Below are 23156 nucleotides of genomic sequence, written 5' to 3'. Positions count from 1 at the left end.
ATAGATGCTCTCATAGGCCATTCAGTTCAATTTCCATCCAGTGCTCAAATTTATTCTCCAAGTATTACATTGTATTATATCCAGAAAAGCCTGTTTCATCCTGAATGTCCTTTTTGTAACTTGTATCTATTGGTCCTTATATCCTTGGTGCTATGACCCAATATGCTAATCACTCTACCATTAAAGAATCCAGTCAGATATTTGGAAGTTATTTTGACTGTCCTTCACCCAGAGCTTTCAATTCTCCAAGCAAATAGCTCTTCATAGCTAGTGGTGTTTTGTTAGGGAAGCTACTCAACTTCATCAGGAAGACAGGAATAATCCTTATACCTACCTTGGCTGTTGTCAAGAAGTCGAATAAGATGGTGTATGCAAGGGTGCTCAACAATGTGCCTGGTATTTAGAAGTGCTCAAAAAAGGTTTGTTTTGTTGAAACAGAAACATACCCTGCATTGTGTTTTAGAATCACGGCATTTATTTTGGTCAAACAGGCCTGCCTGTAGGGAGAAAGTAAAGACAAAGGGTTTTGGTGCTCTCTGATAAGCAAGTGAATTTATGTCACTTATGAAGTGATATAGTTACACCATGAAGTTAATGAGCTCAAGATGTTGAGTTAGTCCTGACCAGTGTGGTTCAGTTGGTTGGGTGTTGTTCCACAAAGCAAGGGGTGACTGGTTCTATTCCCAGTCAGGGCACATGTCTGGGTTGCAGATTCAGTCTCCAATCTGGGCACATAGGAGAGGCAACCAATCTCTCACATTGATATTTCTCTCCTTGTCTCTCTCCCTTCCTCTCTAAAAATAAATAAGTGAAATCTTAAAGAAAATAAAAAGATAGTGAATTATATACACTGGCATATTAATGATTGTTACTAACCTGTATAAATAAGCCCAGTTTCTTTCTTTCTTTTTTAATCCTCATCTGAGGATATGTTTTTATGGATTTCAGAGAGAGAGAGACATTGGTGTGAGATAGAAACATCTATTGTTTGCCTCCCTTACATGCCCAACCAGGGATCGAACCCATGTATCCTGAACTGGAATCAAACCCACAACCTTTTGGTGTACATGATGATGCTCCAACCAACTGAGCCATCTGGCCAGGGCAAAGAAGCCCAATTTTTTAAAACAAACATTCTAACAAATCCAGTTTTCAATGGCATAATGAGTACATTCAGTTTCTAACAGCAAACAAAAAATAGGCTTTGTGGTAATCCTGTCTTCAAGGTTAAATACTACATTCTGTTAGGATATATACACTTAAGCAAATTCTCACAGCAAGCAGATGGGTCATAAACTCAGTCACAGGAAGATGAGATACAGAATAAATAAATATCTTAACTCAAACAAGACCTTTATCCTACCTGACTGGTCCTCTTTTGGGGGGTCCATAGGGCAGGGCACCTTATGAAAACTTATTTGTAAATGCAGTTTGTTTTTTTCATCTTTCCAGTGACAAATCAGAGCTTCGTAGTCTCAAAACCACTTTTATTAGTATCCATAAATGCCCACTACGAGTATACTGGCCAAATAAATGTGGTACATAATATATGTAGCAGCCTTAAAAGATGTCCAGGTTCAACACCTAGAATGGTTACTTGCATGTAGTAGGCTCTCAGTAAACATGAATGAATAGTTAAGTAGATCAAGGGTCAAAAGTAACTTGTACTGTTTTGTTCATTTCTTCATTCATTCAACAAGTATTCTCTGGGAATATGATGGTAAGCACAAACAGACCTAGGTAATTCCATCAGAAAATTCAGTCTATTAGAAGAGATTAATTTTTACAAATTTCAAGTAAAGGCAAAACTAATATGAAGAAAAAGGATACAGTGTGGTAAGGTTCTGTACTTGAATGATTTGACCTACTCTAGGAGATCTAAAGTAAGTAAATGTATTTGTGTTTTACATATATTTTGTTAGTAAATGTACTGAAAACATTAGGTTGTATCTATGCCAAATCCAACAATGGGTATTGGTTGTAATGGCATTATGCATGACTTATACTCTACATAAGATATCTCTGTATTATTTGGAATTTTCTCACTATAAGCTTTTATAATTAGACAAAGCTATAAATGTATATATAAAATTCAGATAAATACAGGGTCCCACAGAGTTAATGCCTGCTTGAGTGTTGTTGGTAGGGTAATAATATGCATGTATTAATTTATAGTTTTAATTTGAACATTTCACCTAAAATGTCATATGATGTGCTTGAGTGTGACATTGCTATGTTATGGAATTATATACTTATGATTTTGTAATAAAGAAGGGGCATTATTTGTGCCACACCCTGTAGCTTTTATACTATATTGGTGTTTCTCAATGGGTTGGGGGAAGAAGGGTGAATTCACATGATTCAGAGAGGTAAAAGTTATAGAGTGGGGACTGTTATGATGGGCAGAATTCTCAGATGGCTCAGTCCCCCAAATTCCCACTCCTAATGCACTCACCTCCCAATTAGTCAATAAATCGCTAATCTAGGCATTTCTGTCAAGAGACTTTTCAGGAGTAATTAAGTCTGTAATCAGTTGACCTTAAATTAGAGGTTATTATAGGTGGACCAGACAAAATCAGGTGAGTACTTAAATCAGAGAGATTGAACCAGAAGATCTTCCTTTTTGCCTTCAATGAGCAAATAACCATGTGTGAACTACCCTGTGACAAGGACCTGAGAGCAGCCTCTAGGAGAGCATTTCTCACCAATAACCAAAAAGGGAATGGGTACTTCAGACCTACAACCTCAAGAAACTGGATCCTGCCACAACTGTTGAGCTTGCAGAAGACCCCAACCCTCAGAGTAGATCAGAGCCATGGCCAACACCTTGATTTCAGCCTGATGAGACCTGACCTATACAGGGACTGAGATAATATGTGTTGGTCTAAGTAAGTGTGTGGTAGTTTGTTGCATACCAGTAGAATCCAAATTGCTTATCATCTGCAGTCTGCCATATTTGTCCCCAACCTGATACCTAGGAATTAAAAAAAATATTTTTGTTTAGAACTGCTCTGCTACCTGGTAAGGAACTAGCTAATGAAATAAAACTTGTGTCTGATATAAGACTCCTGTCTCAGCACTTGTCAGAGCTGAGCAAGTGGCATTGTTTCCTCTCCGATGCCTCCCCCACATACAGTGCTACAATGCAGTAATGTGAGTTGCCCCTCCCTAGTGAATAACTAAGGCTCCTTACGACATAACAGCTGGCAAGGAGACAAAAAAAAATTGCCCTAATGAAAGAACATACATAGTTATTGATGGAATAAATGTATTCCATCTATATCCTCCTGCCCAGAACCTTTGTTTTTCCTCATCAATGCAAAGTGACTATGCATTTGCCTTGAAAACATTGACCTTTCCAGAAATATTTTTACTTTTTTTTAGAAGTAAAACTAATATTGCTGTGAGCATTTTCTGTCCCTCTCTTAGCAATAGTTCTTACCCTGCAGACTTGTATGGAATGTTCTTTGCATTAAGACCTCCAACAAATTGCCTGGGATTAGTCTTGAAACCTGGCAGTCCTACTCCACCTCACTGCATATTAGAATCACTTGGAGAGACTTCCATTCAAGATAGAGGCATAGGTAGATTCACTTTGCCTCCTCACGCAACCAAAAGAAGGACAACAAATTTAAAAACGAAAAATAACCAGAACTGCCAGAAAACCGAACTGTATGGAAGTCTGACAACCATGGAGTTAAAGAAGAAACATTCATTCAGACAGGTAGGAGGGGGAGAGACAGGCAGACCAGGTGGAGAGGATGTGTAGCAAGGTGGCAGCTGGAGGACGAGGGTGGGTGGTCCTGCATTTGCTTTTCTATAACTAGGGAGAACAATTGGGGAGTGAGAGAAACTGCACAACTCAGGGTTCTAGCATGGAGAAATAAAGCTTCAAAACCTCTGGGAGTAAAAACTTGTAGAGGTTGTGGCAGCAGGAGAAACTGAACTCCCAGCCTCACAGGAGAGTTCACTGGAGATACTCACAGGGTCCTACAATGTACACAAACCCACCCACCCAGGAATCAGCACCAGAAGGGCCCAATTTGCTTGTGGGTAGCAGAGGAAGTGACTATAAGCCAGCTGAGAGCTGAGCAAGTGGCATTGTTCCCTTTCCGATGCCTCCCCCACATATAGTGCCACAATGCAGCAATGTCAGTTGCCCCTCCCTAGTTAATAACCAAGGCTCCACTCCTTACAACTTAACAGCTGGCAAGCAGACCAAAAAAATAGCCCTGATAAAAGAACATATCAAAACTCCAAAAACAGAACTAAGTGATGAAGAGATAGCCAACCTATCAGATGCAGAGTTCAAAACACTGGTATTTAGGATGCTCACAGAAATGGCTGAGTAAGGTTGCAAAATGGAGGAGTAGGTGAAGGCTATGAAAAGTGAAATGAAGAGAAATGTACAGGGAACCAACAATGATGTGATGGAAATCAGGACTTAAATCAACAATTTGGAGCAGAAGGAAGAAATAAACATCCAAGCAAGAACAGAATGAAGAAACAAGAATTCAAAAAAAAAAAAATGAGGAAATTGGGGGAAGATGGCAGCAGAGTAGGACTGAGAGGATTCTGCTTCCCCCCACACATGGGAGAAAAACCTGGCTGATCTGTGGAGGAACACAGCAAATAGCCCACAGTACCCCAGCATATAGGGAAATAGGAGCCCAGAAATTGTATGGGGACACTGAAAGGCAAGACAGTGAGGAAATGGCTGCAGGACAACCAGGTCCAAGGGACCAGCCCAGAGGCGGCAGGCTGAGGCTGCTGCCTCAGCTGCGCCAGGCAACGGGCCTGGGCTGGGTCTGCCGTGGACTCTTTGGGAGCTGAGGGCCGGCAGCAGGGTCATTGGGAGAGAGCCAGGTCATCAGCTCCCTCCCTACCTAGCCAGGCACGGTTAGAAAAACACCGGGAGAGACCTGTTTGCTTGAAGTGTCATAGACAGGGATGGGCATGAGGAGGCAAACACGGGGGCCTTGATCACCCATGGAGTCTGTGGTTGCCAGCTTGGGAAAATTGAGAGTCGCCCTTGCATTTCCCCGTAGCACTGGGAAAGGTTCGCACCCAAGCCTGTGGGACCAAGGAAGCAAGGCCGGTGTGCGTGCCAGCACCCCAGCCCACAGCAGTGACTCCCAGGGAAAGAGTGCTATGAAGAGGACCTGGATTCCCTGGGTGGGGCACTGGGGAGAAGCACCTATCTGGATCTTGGGAGAGTGCTCCTGAGACTGGCTAGCACCAAGAAGGGAGAAAGGCCACACCAATCACCCCTCAGCTTGCTGCAGCCAGTGAGACCAGAAAAAATGGGTTTGGCCAGCTGGAAATCAACAAGAGGTGTTCTTTGTTTTTTTGTTTTTTGGGAGGTTTTTTTTTTTTGTAATTTAAGTAATCTTTTACTTTTTTAACTTTATTATTGTTTCATCTTTCAGTACCTTTGTCCTGTCTTTCCTTCCTTCCTGTTTTATTCCTTTTTCCTTTCTTTCCAAACTTATCGCTTTTTCCTCGTTTCTGCTGTATTTTTTACCCCACAAGTGAAACAGAAAACTTGGAACTGCGAAAAGACCAAGCTGGACCCAAAGAGGGGCCATCCAAACAGTACAGACAGAGAGACAAATTTCACTTTGCTGTAGCAGAGAAACTACAAGTTACTGCATATTTGTATTATTTTTTCATTATTCTTACATTATTATTTTAATAGTATCTTTGTATTCTTCCTCTTTCTGTATAGTCTTCTTTGCCTTGGCTGGATATATTGTATCATTTGACAAGTTTCCCCTGTCCACTCATTCATAGTGTATTGCTAATTTACTGTCCCTCACTTCACCTGTGCTCCATTAGGAACACTGTTGTAGGTCCGATACTCTCAATTCTTGTTATCTCATACATTCTGTCATATGATTGCTGCTCTAATACTACTGTAAATAATAGCTGTTCCATACTATTGTAAATACTACACAACAACCCTCCCAGGTCTTAGCCCACTTCATTGTTTCCTGAACTATAGTACTGTAGTGGTGAACTCTAGTCTCTCTCACATTATACCTATTTACCATCCTTTACTCTCACCTTACCTCAGAATATGATCTTCCACAACCTCACTGCTTTCTAGACCCAACTCACGAAACTTCCCTCCCCATCAACAATCTTAACTTCTTTTCATTATTTCTAAAAAGTGTCTATTGGAATAAAGATTACAGTTATCACTATATACACCCAAAGGATCTCCTGTCTCTTCTTTACCAGCTGCTACTATAAATATCGTAGAATACTCTCCTGCTGTCATAAACCATTTTGCCTTCCCCTCCATCTGATCACAAAAAATCACAGTAGGTGGAAGCAGTGAACACCAGGATACCCACTGGAAGAGGAAACCCAACAAAAACGGAACCACCAACAGATAATGACAGAGGGTGAAGGAGAGTCTGGAAACTACACAAACCTCAATCCAAGACCTATCTGGAAATGCAACTAAACAGTGGAGAAACTACCCAGTGCAAACAAGTGAACAAGAGAAAAAGAGAATCCTCAAAACCTTGTATGCACAGAAGAAGCAGCTTCAACACAACCTGCCCTCAACAGCACAACAAATTAAAATGGGAGGTGGACAGAGGGACCATCAGTTCACAAGCTGGTGGGAAGGACCCACAAAAGAAAGACCCCAAAACAACATAAATCCAAAGACAAACTCAGAGCCAATGTAAACGACAGCCCAAGAGCAGTGAGCTGAGGAGATCAAGGAGACTATATCACTGAATCTCACAGGTATTATACCACAGAAGTTCACACCATAAACCCAGGAAGCCAGAACAAATCAATTTAAGAAGCTGAAGCTAGCAACAAGAGTCTCACAAAAAATGGGAAGACAAAGAAAGAATCCCCAAATGAAAGAAAAGGAGGAAGCCTCAAAAAGAATGCTACATGAAGTAGAGGGAAGTCAGCTATCAGATATTGAATTCAAAGTGCTGGTTATCAGGAATTTCAAAGAGCTCACAATGAGCTACCAGAAACTACAGGGTAATTACAGTGAACTCCCTACAAACTATATCAATGTGAAAAAGGAAATAGAAACTATTAACAAAGCCCAAGAGGAAATGAAGAACACAATTTCTGAACTGAAGAACACAGTGGAAGGAATCAAAAGAAGGATAAATGAAACAGAAGATTGGATCAGCGTATTAGAGGACAAAGTAGAAAAAAAAAAAAACCTTCCAGAAAGAGCAAGAAAAGGAAAAGAGGCTCAGAAAGAATGAAGAGGGATTAAGAGAAATGCAAGACAATATGAAATGTAATACTATCCAAATAATAGGGATACCATAAGGAGAAGAAGAAGAGTAAGGGATAGAAAACCTATTTGAAACAGTAATGATGAAAAACATCCCTAATTTGATGAGAGAAAAAGTCACACAAATCCAAGAAACACAGGTAAAACCATTCAAGAGGAACCCAAAGATGCCCACTTCAAGACACATCATTATTAAAATGGCAAAATTCCAAGACAAAGAGAGAATCTTAAAGGCAGCAAGGGAGAATCAGGAAGTCATATACAAGGGAACCCCACTAAGGTTAGATTCTGACTTCTCAATGGAAATGCTCCAAGCAAGAAGAGAATGGCAAGAAATATTCCAAATAATGAGAACCAGAGGTCTGCAACCAAGGCTACTTTACCCAGCAAGGATCTCAATCAAGCTAGAAGGCCAAATAAAGAGCTTCCAAGATAAAAAGTCTAAAAGAATACACCTCCAAAAAACCAGCTCTGCAAGAAATACTGAAAGGACTGCTTTGAGAAAAAGAAGTAAAAGAGAGAAACAGAGAAACACAGGTATAAAATGATAATGAATAAGTATCTATCAATAACAACCTTAAATGTAAATGGATTAAATTCTCCAATCAAAAGATGTAGAATAGCTGAATGGATAAGAAAGCATGATTCACACATATGCTGCCTACAAAAGACCCACCTCAGGACAAAAGACCTACACAGACTTAAAGTGCAGGGCTGGAAACAAATTTCCAAAGCAAACGGCCAGGAAAAAAAGTTGGGGTAGCAATACTCATATCAGACAAAATAGACTTCAAAATAAAAGGGCCATAAAAAGAAACGAAGAAGGTTACATCATAATACTCAAGGGAAGAATCCATCAAGAATACATAAACATTGTAAATATATATGCACCCAACATAGGAGCGCCCAAATATATAAAGAAAATCTTAGAGGACTACAAGAAAGATTGACAGCAACACAATTGTAGTTGGGGGTTTTAACACCCCACTGTCAAAAATGAACAGATCTTCCAATAAAAATATCAACAAAGATATTGTGGCATTGAACAACACCCTAGATGAAATGGACTTAACTGATATATAGAGCCTTTCATCCCAAAGAAGCTAAATACACATTCTTTTCGAGTACCCATGGAACATTTTCAAATATAGACCACATGATAGGATGCAAAACAAGCCTCAAAAAATTTAAGAAAATTGAAATTATCCCGAGCATTTTCTCCAACCACAAGAGACTGAAACTGGAAACCAACCCCAAGGGAAAAGACCCAAAACACTCAAAATTATGGAGATTGAATAGCATGCTATTAAACAACAAATGAGCAAAGAATGAAATTAGGGAAGAAATCAAAAAGTTTCTGGAAACAAATGAAAATGAACTCACCACAACCCCAAACTTAAGGGACAGACTGAAGGCAGTCTGGAGAGGGAATTTCATAGCAATGCATGCCTACCTGAAAAAGGTAGAAACATTTCAAACAAACAACCTAAACCTATGCCTATAAGAACTCGAGGAACAACAACAAAGATAGCCCAGAGCATGTAGAAGGAAGGAAATAACCAAGATCGGAGCAGAATTAAATGTCATATAGGTTAAAAGCACAACTCTAAGGATCAGTGAATCCAGGAGCTGGTTTTTTGAAAAGATAAAAAAACTAGACAAATCTTTAAATAGGCTCATCAAGAGAAAAGGAGAGGGGGACCAATAAACACAGTCAAAAATGAAAGAGGAGAGATTACAACTGACATCACAGAAATAGAAAGGATTGTAAGAAATTACTGTGAAGAACTGTATGTGAAGAAATTTGAAAACCTAGGTGAAATGGACAAATTTATAGAAAAATGTAGTCTTGCAAATCTCAATGAAAAAGAAGCAGTAAACCGGAGCAGACCAATAACAGCAGATGAAATTGAGGCAGTAATCAAAAAACTCCCATCACACAAAAGCCCTGGACCAGATGGCTTCACCGGAGAATTCTACAAAGCATTTAAGGAAGAGCTAACACCTATTATTCACAGACTATTCCAAAAATTCCAAAATGATGGACAACTCCCCAACTCTTTATATGAAGCCAGCATCATCCTAATTCCAAAGGCAGATAGAGACATGACAAAGAAAGAAAACTTCAGGCCAATGTCACTGATGAACATAGACGGTAAATCCTCAACAAAATATTGGCAAACCACATCCAACAATACATCAAAAAGATCATACACCGCGACCAAGTGGGATTCATCCCAGGGATGCAAGGATGGTTCAATATCCGCAAATCAGTAAATGTAATACATGACATAAACAAAAGCAAAGACAAAAACCACATGGTCATATCAATAGATGCGGAAAAAGCTTTTGATAAGGTACAACACCCATTTATGATAAAGGTACTCAGCAAAGTGGGAATAGAGGGAGCATTCCTCAATATAATAAAGGCCATATATGAAAGACCTACAGCCAACATCATACTCAATGGGCAAAAACTAAAAGCTTTTCCACTAAGATCAGGAACAAGACAAGGTTGTCCACTTTCACCACTTCTGTTCAATATAGTATTGGAAGTTTTAGCCTCAGCGATCAGGCAATAAAAGGAAATAAAGCATCCACATCAGAAAGGAGGCAAAAAACCCGTCATTGTTTGCAGATGACATGATAGTGTACGTGGAAAATCCTATAGACTCTACCAAAAACCTGCTCGAACTAATAAATGAATTTGGCAAACCAGCAGGATACAAAGTCAATATCCAGAAATCAAAGGCATTTTTGTATACCAACAATGAAACAGCAGAAGTAGAAATCAAGAAAAAATCCCGTTTGATATAGCAAGAACAAAATTAAAATATCTGAGAATAAATCTAACCAAGGAGGTAAAAGACCTGTATGCAGAAAACTATACAACACTGAAGAAAGAAATCAAGGAAGACACAAACAAATGGAAACATATACCGTGTTCATGGATTCAAAGAATTACCATCATCAAAATGTCCATACTACCGAAAGCAATTTACAGATACATTTCCATACCTATTAAAGTACCAATGACACCCTTCACAGACATAGAACAAACACTTCAAAAATTTATATGGAACCATAAATGACTCCGAATTGCAGTAGCAATTTTGAGAAAAAAAGAACAAAGTAGGAGGGGTGTAATTAAAACTGCCTGGTACTGGCATAAAAACAGAGATATAGACCAGTGGAACAGGACAGAGAATCCAGAAATAAACTCAGGTGTGTATGATCAATCTATAGTCTACTAAGGGGGCAGCAACATAAAATGGACTAATAATAGCCTCTTCAACAAATGGTGTTGAGAGAACTAGACAGCTACGTGCAAAAAAAAAAAAATGAAACTCGAGCACCAACTTACACCATACACCAAAATAATTTCAAGGTCGATAAAGGACTTAAATATAAGCCGTGACACCATTAAAGTCCTAAAGGAGAACAGTGGCAGGAAAATATCAGATATTTCACGCAGCAACATTTTTACTGATATGTCCCCTGTAGCAAAGGACATAAAGGAAAGAATAATCCAATGGGATCTCATCAAAATTAAAAGCTTTTGCACGGTTAAAGAAAACAGTATTAAAAAGAGAACTAACTATATGGGAAAACGTAGTTGCCAATGACACCTCAGACAAAGGTTTAATCTCCAAAATATACAAAGAATTTACATGATGTCACTCTCAGAAGACAACTAACCCAATTAAAAAATGGGAAAAGGATTTGAACAGACACTTCTCCAACGAAGACATACAGAGCATCCAGAGACACATGAAAAGGGTGCTCAATATCACTAGGTATCAGAGAGATGCAAATTAAAACCACAATGAGATACCACTTTACACTTGTCAAAATGACTATCATAAACGAAGTAACAAACAACAAATGTTGGAGAAGTTGTGGCAAAAAGGGGACTCTCGTTCACTGTTGGTGAGATTGCAGACTGGCACAACCACTGTGAAAAACGGTATGAAATTTTCTCACAAATCTAAAAATGGACCTGCCTTTTGACCCAGCAATTCCACTGCTGAGATTATATCCTAAGAACCCTAAAACACCAATCCAAAAGAACCTCTGCACCCCAATATTCATAGCAGCACAATTTACAATAGCCAAGCGCTGGAAGCAACCTAGGTGCCGGTCAGTAAATGAATGGATCAAAAAATCATGGTACGTATACACAATGGAATTCTATGCAGCAGAAAGAAAGAAGGAGCTCCTACCCTTTGCAACAGCCTGGATGGAACTGGAAAGCATCCCGCTGAGGAAATAAGCCAGGTGTTGATAGACAAATACTGTATGATCTCACCTTTAAGAGGAAGCTAAACAACAAACAAACGACCAAGCAAAATAAAAAGAAAGACACTGAAATAGAGAACAGGGGGACAGCAACCAGGGGGAGAGTGGAGGAAATTTCGGGGGGAAAGGGGGAAGGATGTATAGGAACTAGTATAAAGGACACATGGACAACAACTAAGTGGGGTGAAAATGGGAGGGATTTGGGGAGCACGGGGCAGGGGTGGGCTGGGATGGGAGTTAAAGACAGAAAACTGAGCTTGAACAATTAAATAAATTTTAAAAAGAATTTAAAAAATTTGAAGCTGAGGAACCACTGGGACAACTTTAAATGTTCCAACATCTGATCATAGGGGTATCAGAAGGAGACAAGGAAGAGCAAGAAGTTGAAAACTCATTGGAAAACAATGAAGGAGAACTTCCCCAATCTGGTAAAGGAAATAGACTTCCAGGAAGTCCAGGGAGCTCTGAGAGTCCCAAAGTAGTTAGACTCAAGGAAGCACACACCAAGTCACATAATTACAGTAGCCAAGATTGAAGATAAGGAGAGAGTCTTAAAAGCAGCAAGAGAAAAGGAAAGGAGTTTCCATAAGACTATCAGCTGAATTCTCAAAAGAACTGTGTAGGTAATAAGGGGCTGGAAAGAAGTATTTGAAGTTAGGAGATTCAGGGACCTACATCTAAGATTACTTTATCCAGCAAAGCCATCATTTAGAATGGAAGGGCTGAAAAAGTGCTCCCCAGATAAGGTCAAATTAAAAGAGTTCATTATCACCAAATTTTTATTGTGTGATTGTTAAAGGGACTTGTCTAAGGAAAAGGAGATCAAAGATACAAACAGTAAAATGACAACACACTCGCAACTATCAACCACCGAACCTAAAAAAACAAACAAATCAAAAACAAAAAAACACCGAAAATTAACTAAGCTAACAACTAGAACATGAACAGATTCACAGAAATTGAGATCACATGGAGGTTTATCAGCCGGCAGGGGGCAGGGGGGAGAATGGAGGAAAGGTACCGGGAATAAGAAGCGTAAGTGGTAGGTACAAAACAGGGTGAGGTCAGGAACAGTTTAGGAAATAGAGAAGCCAAAGAACTTGTATGTATAACCCATAGACATGAACTAAATGGGGTATGTGGGTGAGAGCATGGGTGTAGGGTAGAGGGGAATAAATAGAGGAAAATAGGTCAACTGTAACAGCATAATCAATAAAATACATGTTTTTAAAATCACTTGGAGAACTTTAAAAACACTGATTCCCAGACTCTTGCCCAGACCTATCAAATCAAATTTTTTTAAGTTGGGCGAAGATGTGGGTAGTTTCAGAAAACTCCCAGGTAATTCTAATGTGCAGCCAGGATAGGAAACTGCAGAAGCTTCCAGCAGTGCTTCTCCAAGTTTATGTGAATACAAGTACAAGTCACATATTTAAGTTCTGCAGGTATGCAGTGGGGCCTGAGATGTTAGATGTTTAACTTGCCAGGGATGATGATGGTGGTGGTTCTGGGGCTATACTTTGAATAGCAAGGGTTTATGGGCATGCTTTTATAGTCATGTACCCCAAACCGGTAGTCTTACCTGAGATGGCTTGTCCTCCCTCTGTCTCTTACTGTACCCTGACATCCCTTTTTCTTCCTTTTCTTTCCCTTTTCCTCCCTGTATGTCATATTCTTCCCTTAGGCACTGTCATTCTCTTGTAGAGGGAAAAATCTAAATTTGTACCTTCATGGGGAAAGTTGAACTCATACATAAAGCCTGAACTCTTCAACAAGTGAGCAATTACCTCTTATTTATTGTAAATAAGGTAGTTCACATTAATTTTTAATCTGTAATGACCACTTGTTTTTCATTTCTATAAACCACCAATCAAAATAAAATGTAAGACTTTATTCAGAGCACAGGTGGCAAACACAAGGCCCAGGGCTGAATCCAGCCCTCCACCTTGTTTTACCTAGATTGGCAACTTGTTTCTACCTGGTGGCAGCGTTGAACTCCTTGCCCCTAGTTAAAGGGTAGTTACATTTATAGTCCTAGAATTACATTCGGCCCAACTGCAAGGCTGATTTGGCTCTCAGTGAAAATGAGTTTGACACCCCTGATTTAGAGGAAAGAAAATTACATCATAATCTGCAATGAAGTATGGAATTGAAGATTTTTCCCCCTTCCCTTTTTAGAGTATGAAGCTGAGCTGCCTCCCTTTCCAGAGGAATACAAAATCAAACCAGAAACTGTAATTACCGTGAGTATTGCCCCACCTCAACCTAAATTAAAAGCTTTTAAATAAGAACAGCACTGATAGGTGGTGAACATCACACAGGGTCATGAATTGAAAAAGGCACAGGAACTAGAACCAGAAATGCGGGGCCAGTCCTATCTCTATTACTAACGGTGTGATTTAAAAGGCATCATAACCTCTTTAAGCCTCATTGTCCACACCTGTTAAATGAATCAGATAATCCTTGTTTAATTCACAGTGCCTCCTGGATGATCTCATTTGATCCTTGGGGACAGTTGCAGATAGAACAGGTTTCCCTGTGCATGCCCAGTGGGTGAGAAGAAAACTATATTAATGAAAGACAGCCAAGAACGAACAGGGCAGCCCGGAAGAGAGGCCCTCAGGTAGCCTACTCAGAGTGAAATAAGAATTTAATGGACTTTAAAACAAAGCAGACTGAGAGATGAAGGGACTTTAGCAGGGTCACAGGAATGGGACCAAACTCTGTGGAAGTAAGACTAGCTTTCCAGTATGTTACTACAGCTGTTAGAGAATCTTGTGTCTAAGAACTGTCTTGGACTATATTGTTCTTGTTCTTTGTATGCAATGTTTTCTCAATTTTTTCTGTAAATAGTAATCATAGTTCCCTTCCCTGAATTATTTGTGCTTCTTCCAGGGTCAGTTTTTCCTTGTAGATCTTGATCTTTGTCATTATACTGTTGACGCTGTTTATCTGTGTAGGAAGTTTTGACAACTTATTCAAAATGTAAAATGGGTGCTCGAATGGATTTTTCTACATAGCTCATGTAGTTTTCTTCTACTCTGTACATGTGGATTTGTTTTCTGGGTGAATCTATTCTTTGAGTAAAAACACTGACTGGGAGCTTGTAGTGCAGCTAGTCAAGACCTGGCAGGTCTACTCTAGGTTTGAGCAGACAGAAGAAAATGTGTGGAGCCCAGGGGATGCTTGACATGCCTTTATTCACAGGTGGGCGAGCCACGCATGCTGCGCATCTCCCTGCATGTTTCTGCATGGCACACTGCATGTCACCTGTCTCCTTGCGTGGCACTCATCATGGCACCCAGCAGGGAGTCCCTGTCTGCTTAAGTACTAGAACACAGACAAAGAACAGTTTATTGGACCCAGTCTCAAGGCTATGAGAACACAACTTATCAGGCTCATTCAAGACTATGGGAAAACAGCTTCCCTGAGGTACCCAGACACCTGGGTAAGGAAGCCATACTGCTTCCATTTACCCTACAGAGCTCATGGGGAGTGACTAACCACTGGAAGACTTTTCTTCAGGGTCCACAACCTCCAAATCAGTAAATCAGTGGTGGATTTTTTTTTCTTTTGACCACCAACGTGGCACCCTGAGTAGTTGTACTCCTTCCAAGGCTGTTTGTTTAATTTGTTTACAGAAGAGTCATTGGAAAGGAAAACTGGATAGAAAGAGCTGCTGTGAACATAGCTTGTGTATATTGAAAAGGGCAGGAGGAGGGGGAGGGGAAATGTGGGCAGCGGGCCAGTGGAGCCCCAGCCAGATTTTCTCTTAACCCCTCTTGTTTGTTATCATTCCCTTTTCATTCTTACCCTCTGTGGAATTGAACCCCTGAGCAGTGAAGCTCTTTGGAATTCTGGTGGGAAGATAGACTTCCATCTTCTGGTGTAGCTTCCCACCATAGATTCTGGGCTGCCACTTCCCCACTCTTACCTGATGAGAAGTTCATCATCCCTGTTTCTTTTGGAAATGTTTGCAAATCTCTCCTCCACTGATAGTTCTCATATTCTCTCTATTGGTCTTCGTATTCTCTCTATTGGGGATTTATTCTTTGTCATTTATGTGTAATAGGAAGGAAGAGAGACAAAGACTTGCAGCTAGTCAAGACCTGGCAAGTCTACTCTAGACTGTTCCCATATCCCTGAGTGGGTTTGTATGCATAGTATAAAGCTCTGTTGCATAAGATCTGTTGGCACCCCGTTGGCTTTGTCTGTGTTCTAGTACTTAAGCAGACAGGGACTCCCTGCTGGGTGCCACGATGAGTGCCATGCAAGGAGACAGGTGACATGCAGTGTGCCGTGCAGAGACATGCAGGGAGATGCGCAGCATGCGTGGCTCGCCCACCTGTGAATAAAGGCATGTCAAGCATCCCCTGGGCTCCACACATTTTCTTCTGTCTGCTCAAATCTAGAGTAGACCTGCCAGGTCTTGACTAGCTGCAATGCAACGACAAAGACTTGTCTCTCTTGTATGCCTCCTTGAATCTAAAGTCTGATGTAGAATCTTATTTCTGTTTTAGGTTATAAAAGAAAATGCAATTTTTTAAACTATTTATAGGAATTTATTCTTTGCCCCACCCCCACCAGGTTTCACCAATGGAGGAAACAGTTTTCTATGGCTTCAGTACAGAACACCTTTATTCAGTTCCTCATTTGACCATGAATTCACATATACCCTGCACTCAAGAAACAGTTGATCCAAAAACATGTAAGTAAGGAAGGTTTTACCTTTCATAGTTTGGAGTTTGTAACATTGCAAAATCATAGGGTATGAGTTGGGGTAGACAAACAGACCTCAAAGAGACCACATGAAGAATGTGTTCTTTCCCTGACTGGCCTGGCTTAGTGGTTGAGTGCTGGCCTGTGAATCAAAGGGTTGCCAGTTTGATTCCCAGTCAGGACACATGCCTGGATTGCAGGCCAGGTCCCCAGTAAGGGGCATATGAGAGGCAACCACACGTCAATGTTTCTCTCCCTCTCTTTCTCTCTCCCTTCCTTGTCTAAAAAATGAATAAGTAAAATCTTAAAAAAAAAGAATGTGTTCTTTTAATTTTTATTTTAATTTTTAAAAGAAGTAGCTTTTATTCCATTGATTTATCTTAAGGTTGAAATATAGTGATAATGATAAGTAACATGCATACTCTGATTCTGCTTTAAATAGAAAAGGGCAAAAATGTAAAAAGTAGAAGAAAATACCATACTGCTCTGCTTTGTGGGTTCAAGTCAGAGATGTATGCTTCCTAAGCCTTTCTGCCTGAGCCTTGGTTCCTCTATACCTTCCTGGTGCCAAGACCTTTCCCCGTTTGTTCTCTTCTTTTTGCTAGTGTGCTCTGGACCTTGGCAACCAGTGATATCATTACTGTTGTCATGAGTCTTTATCCACTGTATTCCAACCCTTGTCCTCTCTGACAGCAGTTCCTATCCCACTCCCCTTGCTCATTTTCCTTCAGTCACATTGGCCTTGCTCTGCCTGCAACTGTGTAACACCTGGCCCATATCCTCACTAGTCTGTAAAGGTGCAAATGTACTTTAAGTTTCTTTAGTAATACAACACAGCCCAACTCAGCAGTCTCCAGTAATATTTAAGGTCATGTTATTTTATGGACAGTTTTTTTGTTTTGAAGTTTTGGATTTTTGTTTGTTCATTTATTTGTTTGTTTTTTGGTTCAGAAGCAAGTGGTTCTCCCAGAATAACTAGGCCTGCTGTATGAGCCCTGAGAAGGAGACACTACTAAGAAGGGATTTTGGTGGCTAGCTGGACTTAAATTCTTAAAAAAACAGAACCTAGGAGCCATTTCTACATGGGGGCCTCTCATGCAAACTACTTCAGGGAGGAGTCTGCACTGAACTGCTTGCCTGCACTGTGCTTCTGTTATTTGAGTCAGCCTTTATAAAAGAGTTCCTGAATCCTATTTCAGCCAATAGGACTTAGGCTTTCCCATTCAATAGGAGCTGTGCAGCTGTATCCCTCCACTCCATTAACATCTTCACCAACCAGAGTGGCTTCATTTTGAGCAATCAGGACAGTGCCTTTTGGATCAATCAAAGGGCAAGAATTTGGAGTCCTCATTTGCATGGGGACAGACCAGTCGGGGACCAGGGTTAAGAACTTCTGTTTATATAAGTCCTAGTTGTAAGAGCACACTTTTCCTTTCCACAGAAGACTGAAGACAGTTTCCCCAGCTGAAATGAAACAGGGAAGGTGTCTCACCAGAGCAGAGTGGAGCAGATCAGTGTAGCACAAATTACAATGACACAGAGCAAAGCAGGACAGAGCTGTCTAGCTATAGAGGGGCCTAACCCCATGGCTACCACACAGCCGTGCTGTTTTCACATCTGTACTGTATCACAATTGAGCTCTTTTGCAATGAATAAAATTTCCTTCCTCACAGCATCCCAAATTGGGAATTTCTGTTGGTGTTGAATTGATGCCTGTGACCTTGACAGCCATTTGGGATTTTTAGTAGGAATCTTTTTGTTTGTTTTAGGCTCTCCCAAAGAATATTTGGAAACATTCATTTTTCCAGTTTTGCTTCCTGGAATAGCTAGTCTGCTTCACCAGGCGAAGAAAGAAAAATGTTTTGAGGTCAGTGGTTTTATGTCTTTAAATGCTCAATAATTCATTTTTATCAGATGGTAGATCATTATCTCAGCACTCTCAAGTGGTAGTTCTCAAAGTGATCCCTTTGAGAAGGGAAGCCTGTGTTTGGGGTCACTTACTCAGCTTCAGTCAGGGCACATAGTTGTACACACACGTGTACTGCCATCTGTCTGGCTGCTCGGGTTCCACAGGGTTTGGGCCTGCTTCTGTGTTTGTTACATGCATGGATTAAAGCTCTCCTTATGTTTTCTCCCACTTTGGATTGATCTCCTCACCTCTGGCCTCCCCCTACTCCTCTTTATGACAAATGCCATGCATGTAACTTGCTTCCTGGAGGTCTGCACACAGTGAATGCTCAGTATATACTGATCATTATCACACTGCAGCCAGTGTGAGTTGAGTTTTGATCATGGTGCTGCCCCATGTAAATACTCTTTCAGACTCCCTCTTTTCTACAGTTGACAGGTTACTTTGGGTATGTTCCCTGCACAGATTTGAATACTAGAATTTTGGGTAGTCCACAGGAAAAGAATAAAATAGCAACAACATTTAATATCGATCAAAGCCCTTTGCTAAGTGCCTTATCAGCCATTTCCTTTTTCCCTCACAATAGCCCTGTGAGGTTCCTTCCATTGTTTTTGTCTATATTTTGTAGATGAGAAAAGAGAGGTTCAGAAATGAGATCAAGGGAGACTGGTAGAGCTAGGACTTAAATCCAGATTAGATGATTCAAAGTGATACTACGAAAATGGCAGTAACTACAGTGTAAATTCCAATCAGTTGGCATGCCCCAGAGTATTTAAAACACTCATAGTTAGTGGTGTCACCTGCTTAGCTGCCCTTCAATACAGAATCTCTGAGAACTGGATACTGCCCTGATGGTACTTTTATATACTGAGGAGACAGTACGTTTATATTGCTGTAAAAGAAGTGTTCAGTTTTAAAACACAAGTGAATTCAAAGGGAGCCACAATCCTGCCTCATTCTCCTGACTTATTGATACAGTGTGGTTGTTGTGATTGAACCAGGAAAGACCACAATGCTCAGATCCCTATTTTTCATTAACAGCAGAGTATGTTCTGCTGAATGGAACCATAAACAGAAAAAGCTACTACAATAAATAACAGTGAGTCAAATATTGACTGCTCCCCTTTTACCTGTGATTTGACTACTGCTGTAATAATAGTAATAGTATGAGTGGTCAGAGAAGCTGTCTCAATGATTGGTTGCCCACTGAGTGTTGACACTGGTCAAATCATCTCATTTTCCCCTTACAACAAACCCTAAGCCAGATCCCCTTTTACATCAGCCCTTTTTTATGTAGGAGGTCCTGAAACTCAGAAAAGTTGAACATTACCTATGATCGCCCATCTAGTAAGTCATGAAGCACATCTTCAACCAAGGCCTAGAGCTTGGGCTTTCATCCCTCCTGTAAAAAATGGGTGTTGGAGGCTGTCCTCTAAATAGGTCCAGAAAATACTGATTTTTTTGTCATTCATAGCTATTTCCTGGAGAACAGATTGCAATTTGCCTTAGGTTATAAAATCTAAGTTGCCCTTAAACCTTAAGTATTTTTCATTTGCTCATTTGGCTTTCCCTGACAAATTAATTCTTGTCTCTACTAATAATTACCCTTTCTACCCCATGTAGTGTAATATAGGTGCTAAGTGAGGCTGGGTAGAGTGGTAGTGAGGTTGGAGGCCAGAGAGCAGAGCCCTCAGCCTGGCCTGAAATAGGTGGCCTTGTCTCTGGCTTTAGGACCTGCTGTTAAATAAGGGAGATCTCAGAAGTCACCTTTCAGGGATCTTTTGTTTTAATCTTGCCATTGTCCAAAGTATCTTCAGTGTGCTCTTCCTTTTGTTGGACTGCACAAAGGAGTGAATGCAATGATTAAACAATGAAATGAGCTTTTGTTTGAATATGTGTAAAAAATATTTGAAAGCAGATTACGCCCCCAAGTTTGGTTCCATTCAGCAACCATTTACAAGCCCCACTGTGTTAATCACAGAGCTAGGCTTTGAGGAACAAGACATGGCCCTGTCCTCAAGAAAACATGCTAGTAGTGAAGACTTCCGTAGCTGAAGGATAATAGTGAACTAAGGTTGTTTTTATTTTTCTCTCATTTATGTCTGTTCTTTTTTTGTTCCTCTGAAATAAGAGTGGATGTGGAGAAACAATGAATGGATCTGGTGCTAGGAATTCACTTCTAAACCACAGGGTAGCTATGTTCAATTGTGTAGCCTTTATTTGAATTTATTCAGCTATGATTCTGACTTATACCTCATCCAAGGGCACAAAAATCAGCTGAAAGGGTAACGATTAAGATTTCACATTGAGGGCTGCATACCTAATTTCTACCCATAAATAATTTTGTAACAAGGGGGGTTAGAGAGAGTTTCAACCTCAAGGCAATTATAAAATGCTTTCAGAGAATCAGAGAAATTTCTGTTTGTATTGAAGATTAATGTGGCGTCCTTGTGTCAAGTTTTATTTCATCTTTGACATGTACTGCTTCTGGGAATAAATAAAAATGTTCTGAGTGTCAGATACTATAGGTTACTCAAATGGAACATTAAAGTTTAAATGTTATAGTGAATGATCAAGGAATGTAGAAAATGTGGCTCATTCAAACTGTTAAACTTGCAAGAATGGATAAACTTTAAAGGCATCCAAGCACACTGGAGTCCAAAATTGACAACTCCCTTGCACAGTGCCCTAAACTTAGTTTCTTCACCTACTAAAGGTATGACAGTGGTGCTTATATTAACAGAGCAGAGGAGAGGACATATTTAATGTTGCTTGTGGCATCATGGGATGGAGGAGTCATAAAAGCTGTCCCTTCAGGCTGGTCCAGGAAGCTTAGTATTTTGAATACTACAAATAGAAAAAGTGGGTGAATTACCATTAACTTTTTACATTTCCTGGCTTACAATTTCTTAATTAAATCTGTTTCCCCCAAATTTCATACCCTTCTACCCCCATTCCACCTTCACCCCACCCTGTCACATAGTCTTACGGTTATTTTTGAAGGCTTAAAATTACATTATTGCCACCTCAATATTTGTCAGATCCAAGTGGCAGTCCTGTTATCCATATCTGCATTTTCTCAATTCAGCTGTTCCTCAAATCCTGTCATTGGGACTAGCTGCTTAAACTGAATAATAACTGGCCTTTAGCCAGAATTATATAACTGAAACATTCTTGTCTGTCAGCATAACTGACTGGCATCCAAATTGCTCTTAAACAGCAGCATAATTCATTGTTTATTGTGGCTGTGTAATTTCTGGGAAGTGTTTATATTAGGTTGCTAAAGAATAATTGCTGATTTGTCTTTTACCTTCTAGTCATTTTTTCTTACTTTCCTTATTTTTTGTTGTATGATATAGCCCTGGTAATACATAGGAGGGATCCACTAAATATTTATTGGTTGAAAGAATGAATACGGTTCTCCTTAAAAGTCAGAATCTACTTTCAAAGTGGCAGTTAAGTTACAGGAACCTGTCAGTTTGCCATGGAGATTACATAAGACACAATTTACTGTGTCTGGATTTACTGCCTAGGCAGGGAAATAGACTATATGGAGGCTGTACAGATCTGTTGGAGCTAGAGTAGAGAAAGGAGTAAATCTAAGACTGAAGGAGCCTCCTAGCCTTCTAGCAAGAGGCTGGATTCAAGAATAGTAGTTTCTAGCACTTTTACATCCTTTACTCTCTACCACACACTGTTCTAAGCACATTACCTACAGGAACTCATTTAATCATCCTAGCAATCCTCCAATGTGGGTGCTGTTATTGCCATTTTACAGATGAAGGCTGTGTAGCACCAAGGTTAAACAGAGAGTTCAAGTGTGCAATACAGTGGCAGGAGCCAAGATTCAAACCAAGCATTCTGATTCCTGAGTCTAGAAGTTGGACCACTAGACCATGTTGCCAGTTGGTCTAAGGGCTTTCCAAAAGCGTAGGCCAGATTCTGATCAGAAGGATGGAAGCTGTGGAGGAAAGGAGTGAAAAGCTAGGCAGTTCTGAGGCAGTCACCCAGGCTAGTCCTTCATGCTGGCCACATGGGCCCTTTATTAAGATTGTCCTCTAAGTACCATGACATTCCAAAAAGCTGAGGGAGTAAAGCAGAGAAAGACAGCAAGAGGCAACACCTAATTACTATGCCATAGGGCACTTGGCCAATTATGTACATACCTGGTATGTGTTTGTGTCTGCAACTGCGTACATAAATGAAGCCATGTATGGTGCATGATCCAGTGGTTCAGAAACTCGCCTCCGGAATCGGGTAGACTTTACTTCTAACCCAACTGTGCCATGGACAAGTTGTGCATGCTGGATAATTCTAATTTTGTTTCATTAATAACATGATTCTTTTGTATGTTTATTTTAATATTATGAATTAGATTCTACTTAGTTTCATAAAGTTTCATTTGATCCTAATCAAATAGTTTGCTTATCATTAGTTATTTAAATCTCATAAATGCTCAGAATAAAATTCAGCTTATTCAATAAGCAGGTATGTCTCTATTCCTTAATTTTTGGGTGAGGTCCCATTTGGGAGACCGACCCTTTTACATGTGATTTTCATGAGCTATCTCAGCCTTAGTATTAGATGGAGACCTTGCACATTTCATGATCTGAATTTAGAAAATAAAATAAATTTATTTAACCCTTTCCCAGGTAGATATTTTCAACTAGTGTGTAAAAAGTGCATAGAGAAGGTTTAAATGGTGTGTGTGTGACAAGTGACCATCTATAGATGAAGTCAGTGGACCTTTCACTTTTGCCGTGAAATTAGTTCAGTGCCAGCGGTGTTTTGTATTTTGTTAAACAAATACACTCTGTGACAGATAAAAAATGGAAAATAATTATGTTGTATAAATAGCTGGTGGATGTGTATAAATGGGCCAATTAGAGATATTTGTACAAGCTTTTTAAAATGTGTATACTGATTTATGGAGCAGACATAAAGCTC

At 40.0% G+C, this 23156-nt stretch overlaps 1 protein-coding gene across 1 annotated transcript in view; it reads left to right on the top strand.

The window, feature by feature from the left end:
• Nucleotides 1–23156, top strand: part of IQCK (IQ motif containing K) — a 216423-nt gene that overhangs the window by 1467 nt on the left and 191800 nt on the right. Inside the window, exons 2-4 of the mRNA XM_037057114.1 lie at nucleotides 13760–13824; nucleotides 16169–16289; nucleotides 18070–18167. Coding sequence (XP_036913009.1) covers nucleotides 13760–13824; nucleotides 16169–16289; nucleotides 18070–18167 — 284 coding nt within the window. The remainder of the gene's footprint in view (nucleotides 1–13759; nucleotides 13825–16168; nucleotides 16290–18069; nucleotides 18168–23156) is intronic.

The sequence above is a fragment of the Sturnira hondurensis genome, unplaced genomic scaffold (genome assembly GCF_014824575.4).
Source record: "Sturnira hondurensis isolate 20B ecotype Veracruz unplaced genomic scaffold, ASM1482457v3 Scaffold0009372, whole genome shotgun sequence".
Taxonomy (NCBI): domain Eukaryota; kingdom Metazoa; phylum Chordata; class Mammalia; order Chiroptera; family Phyllostomidae; genus Sturnira; species Sturnira hondurensis.
Note: the sequence above shows the minus strand (reverse complement) of the source record. Positions and strands in the feature narration are given on the sequence as shown.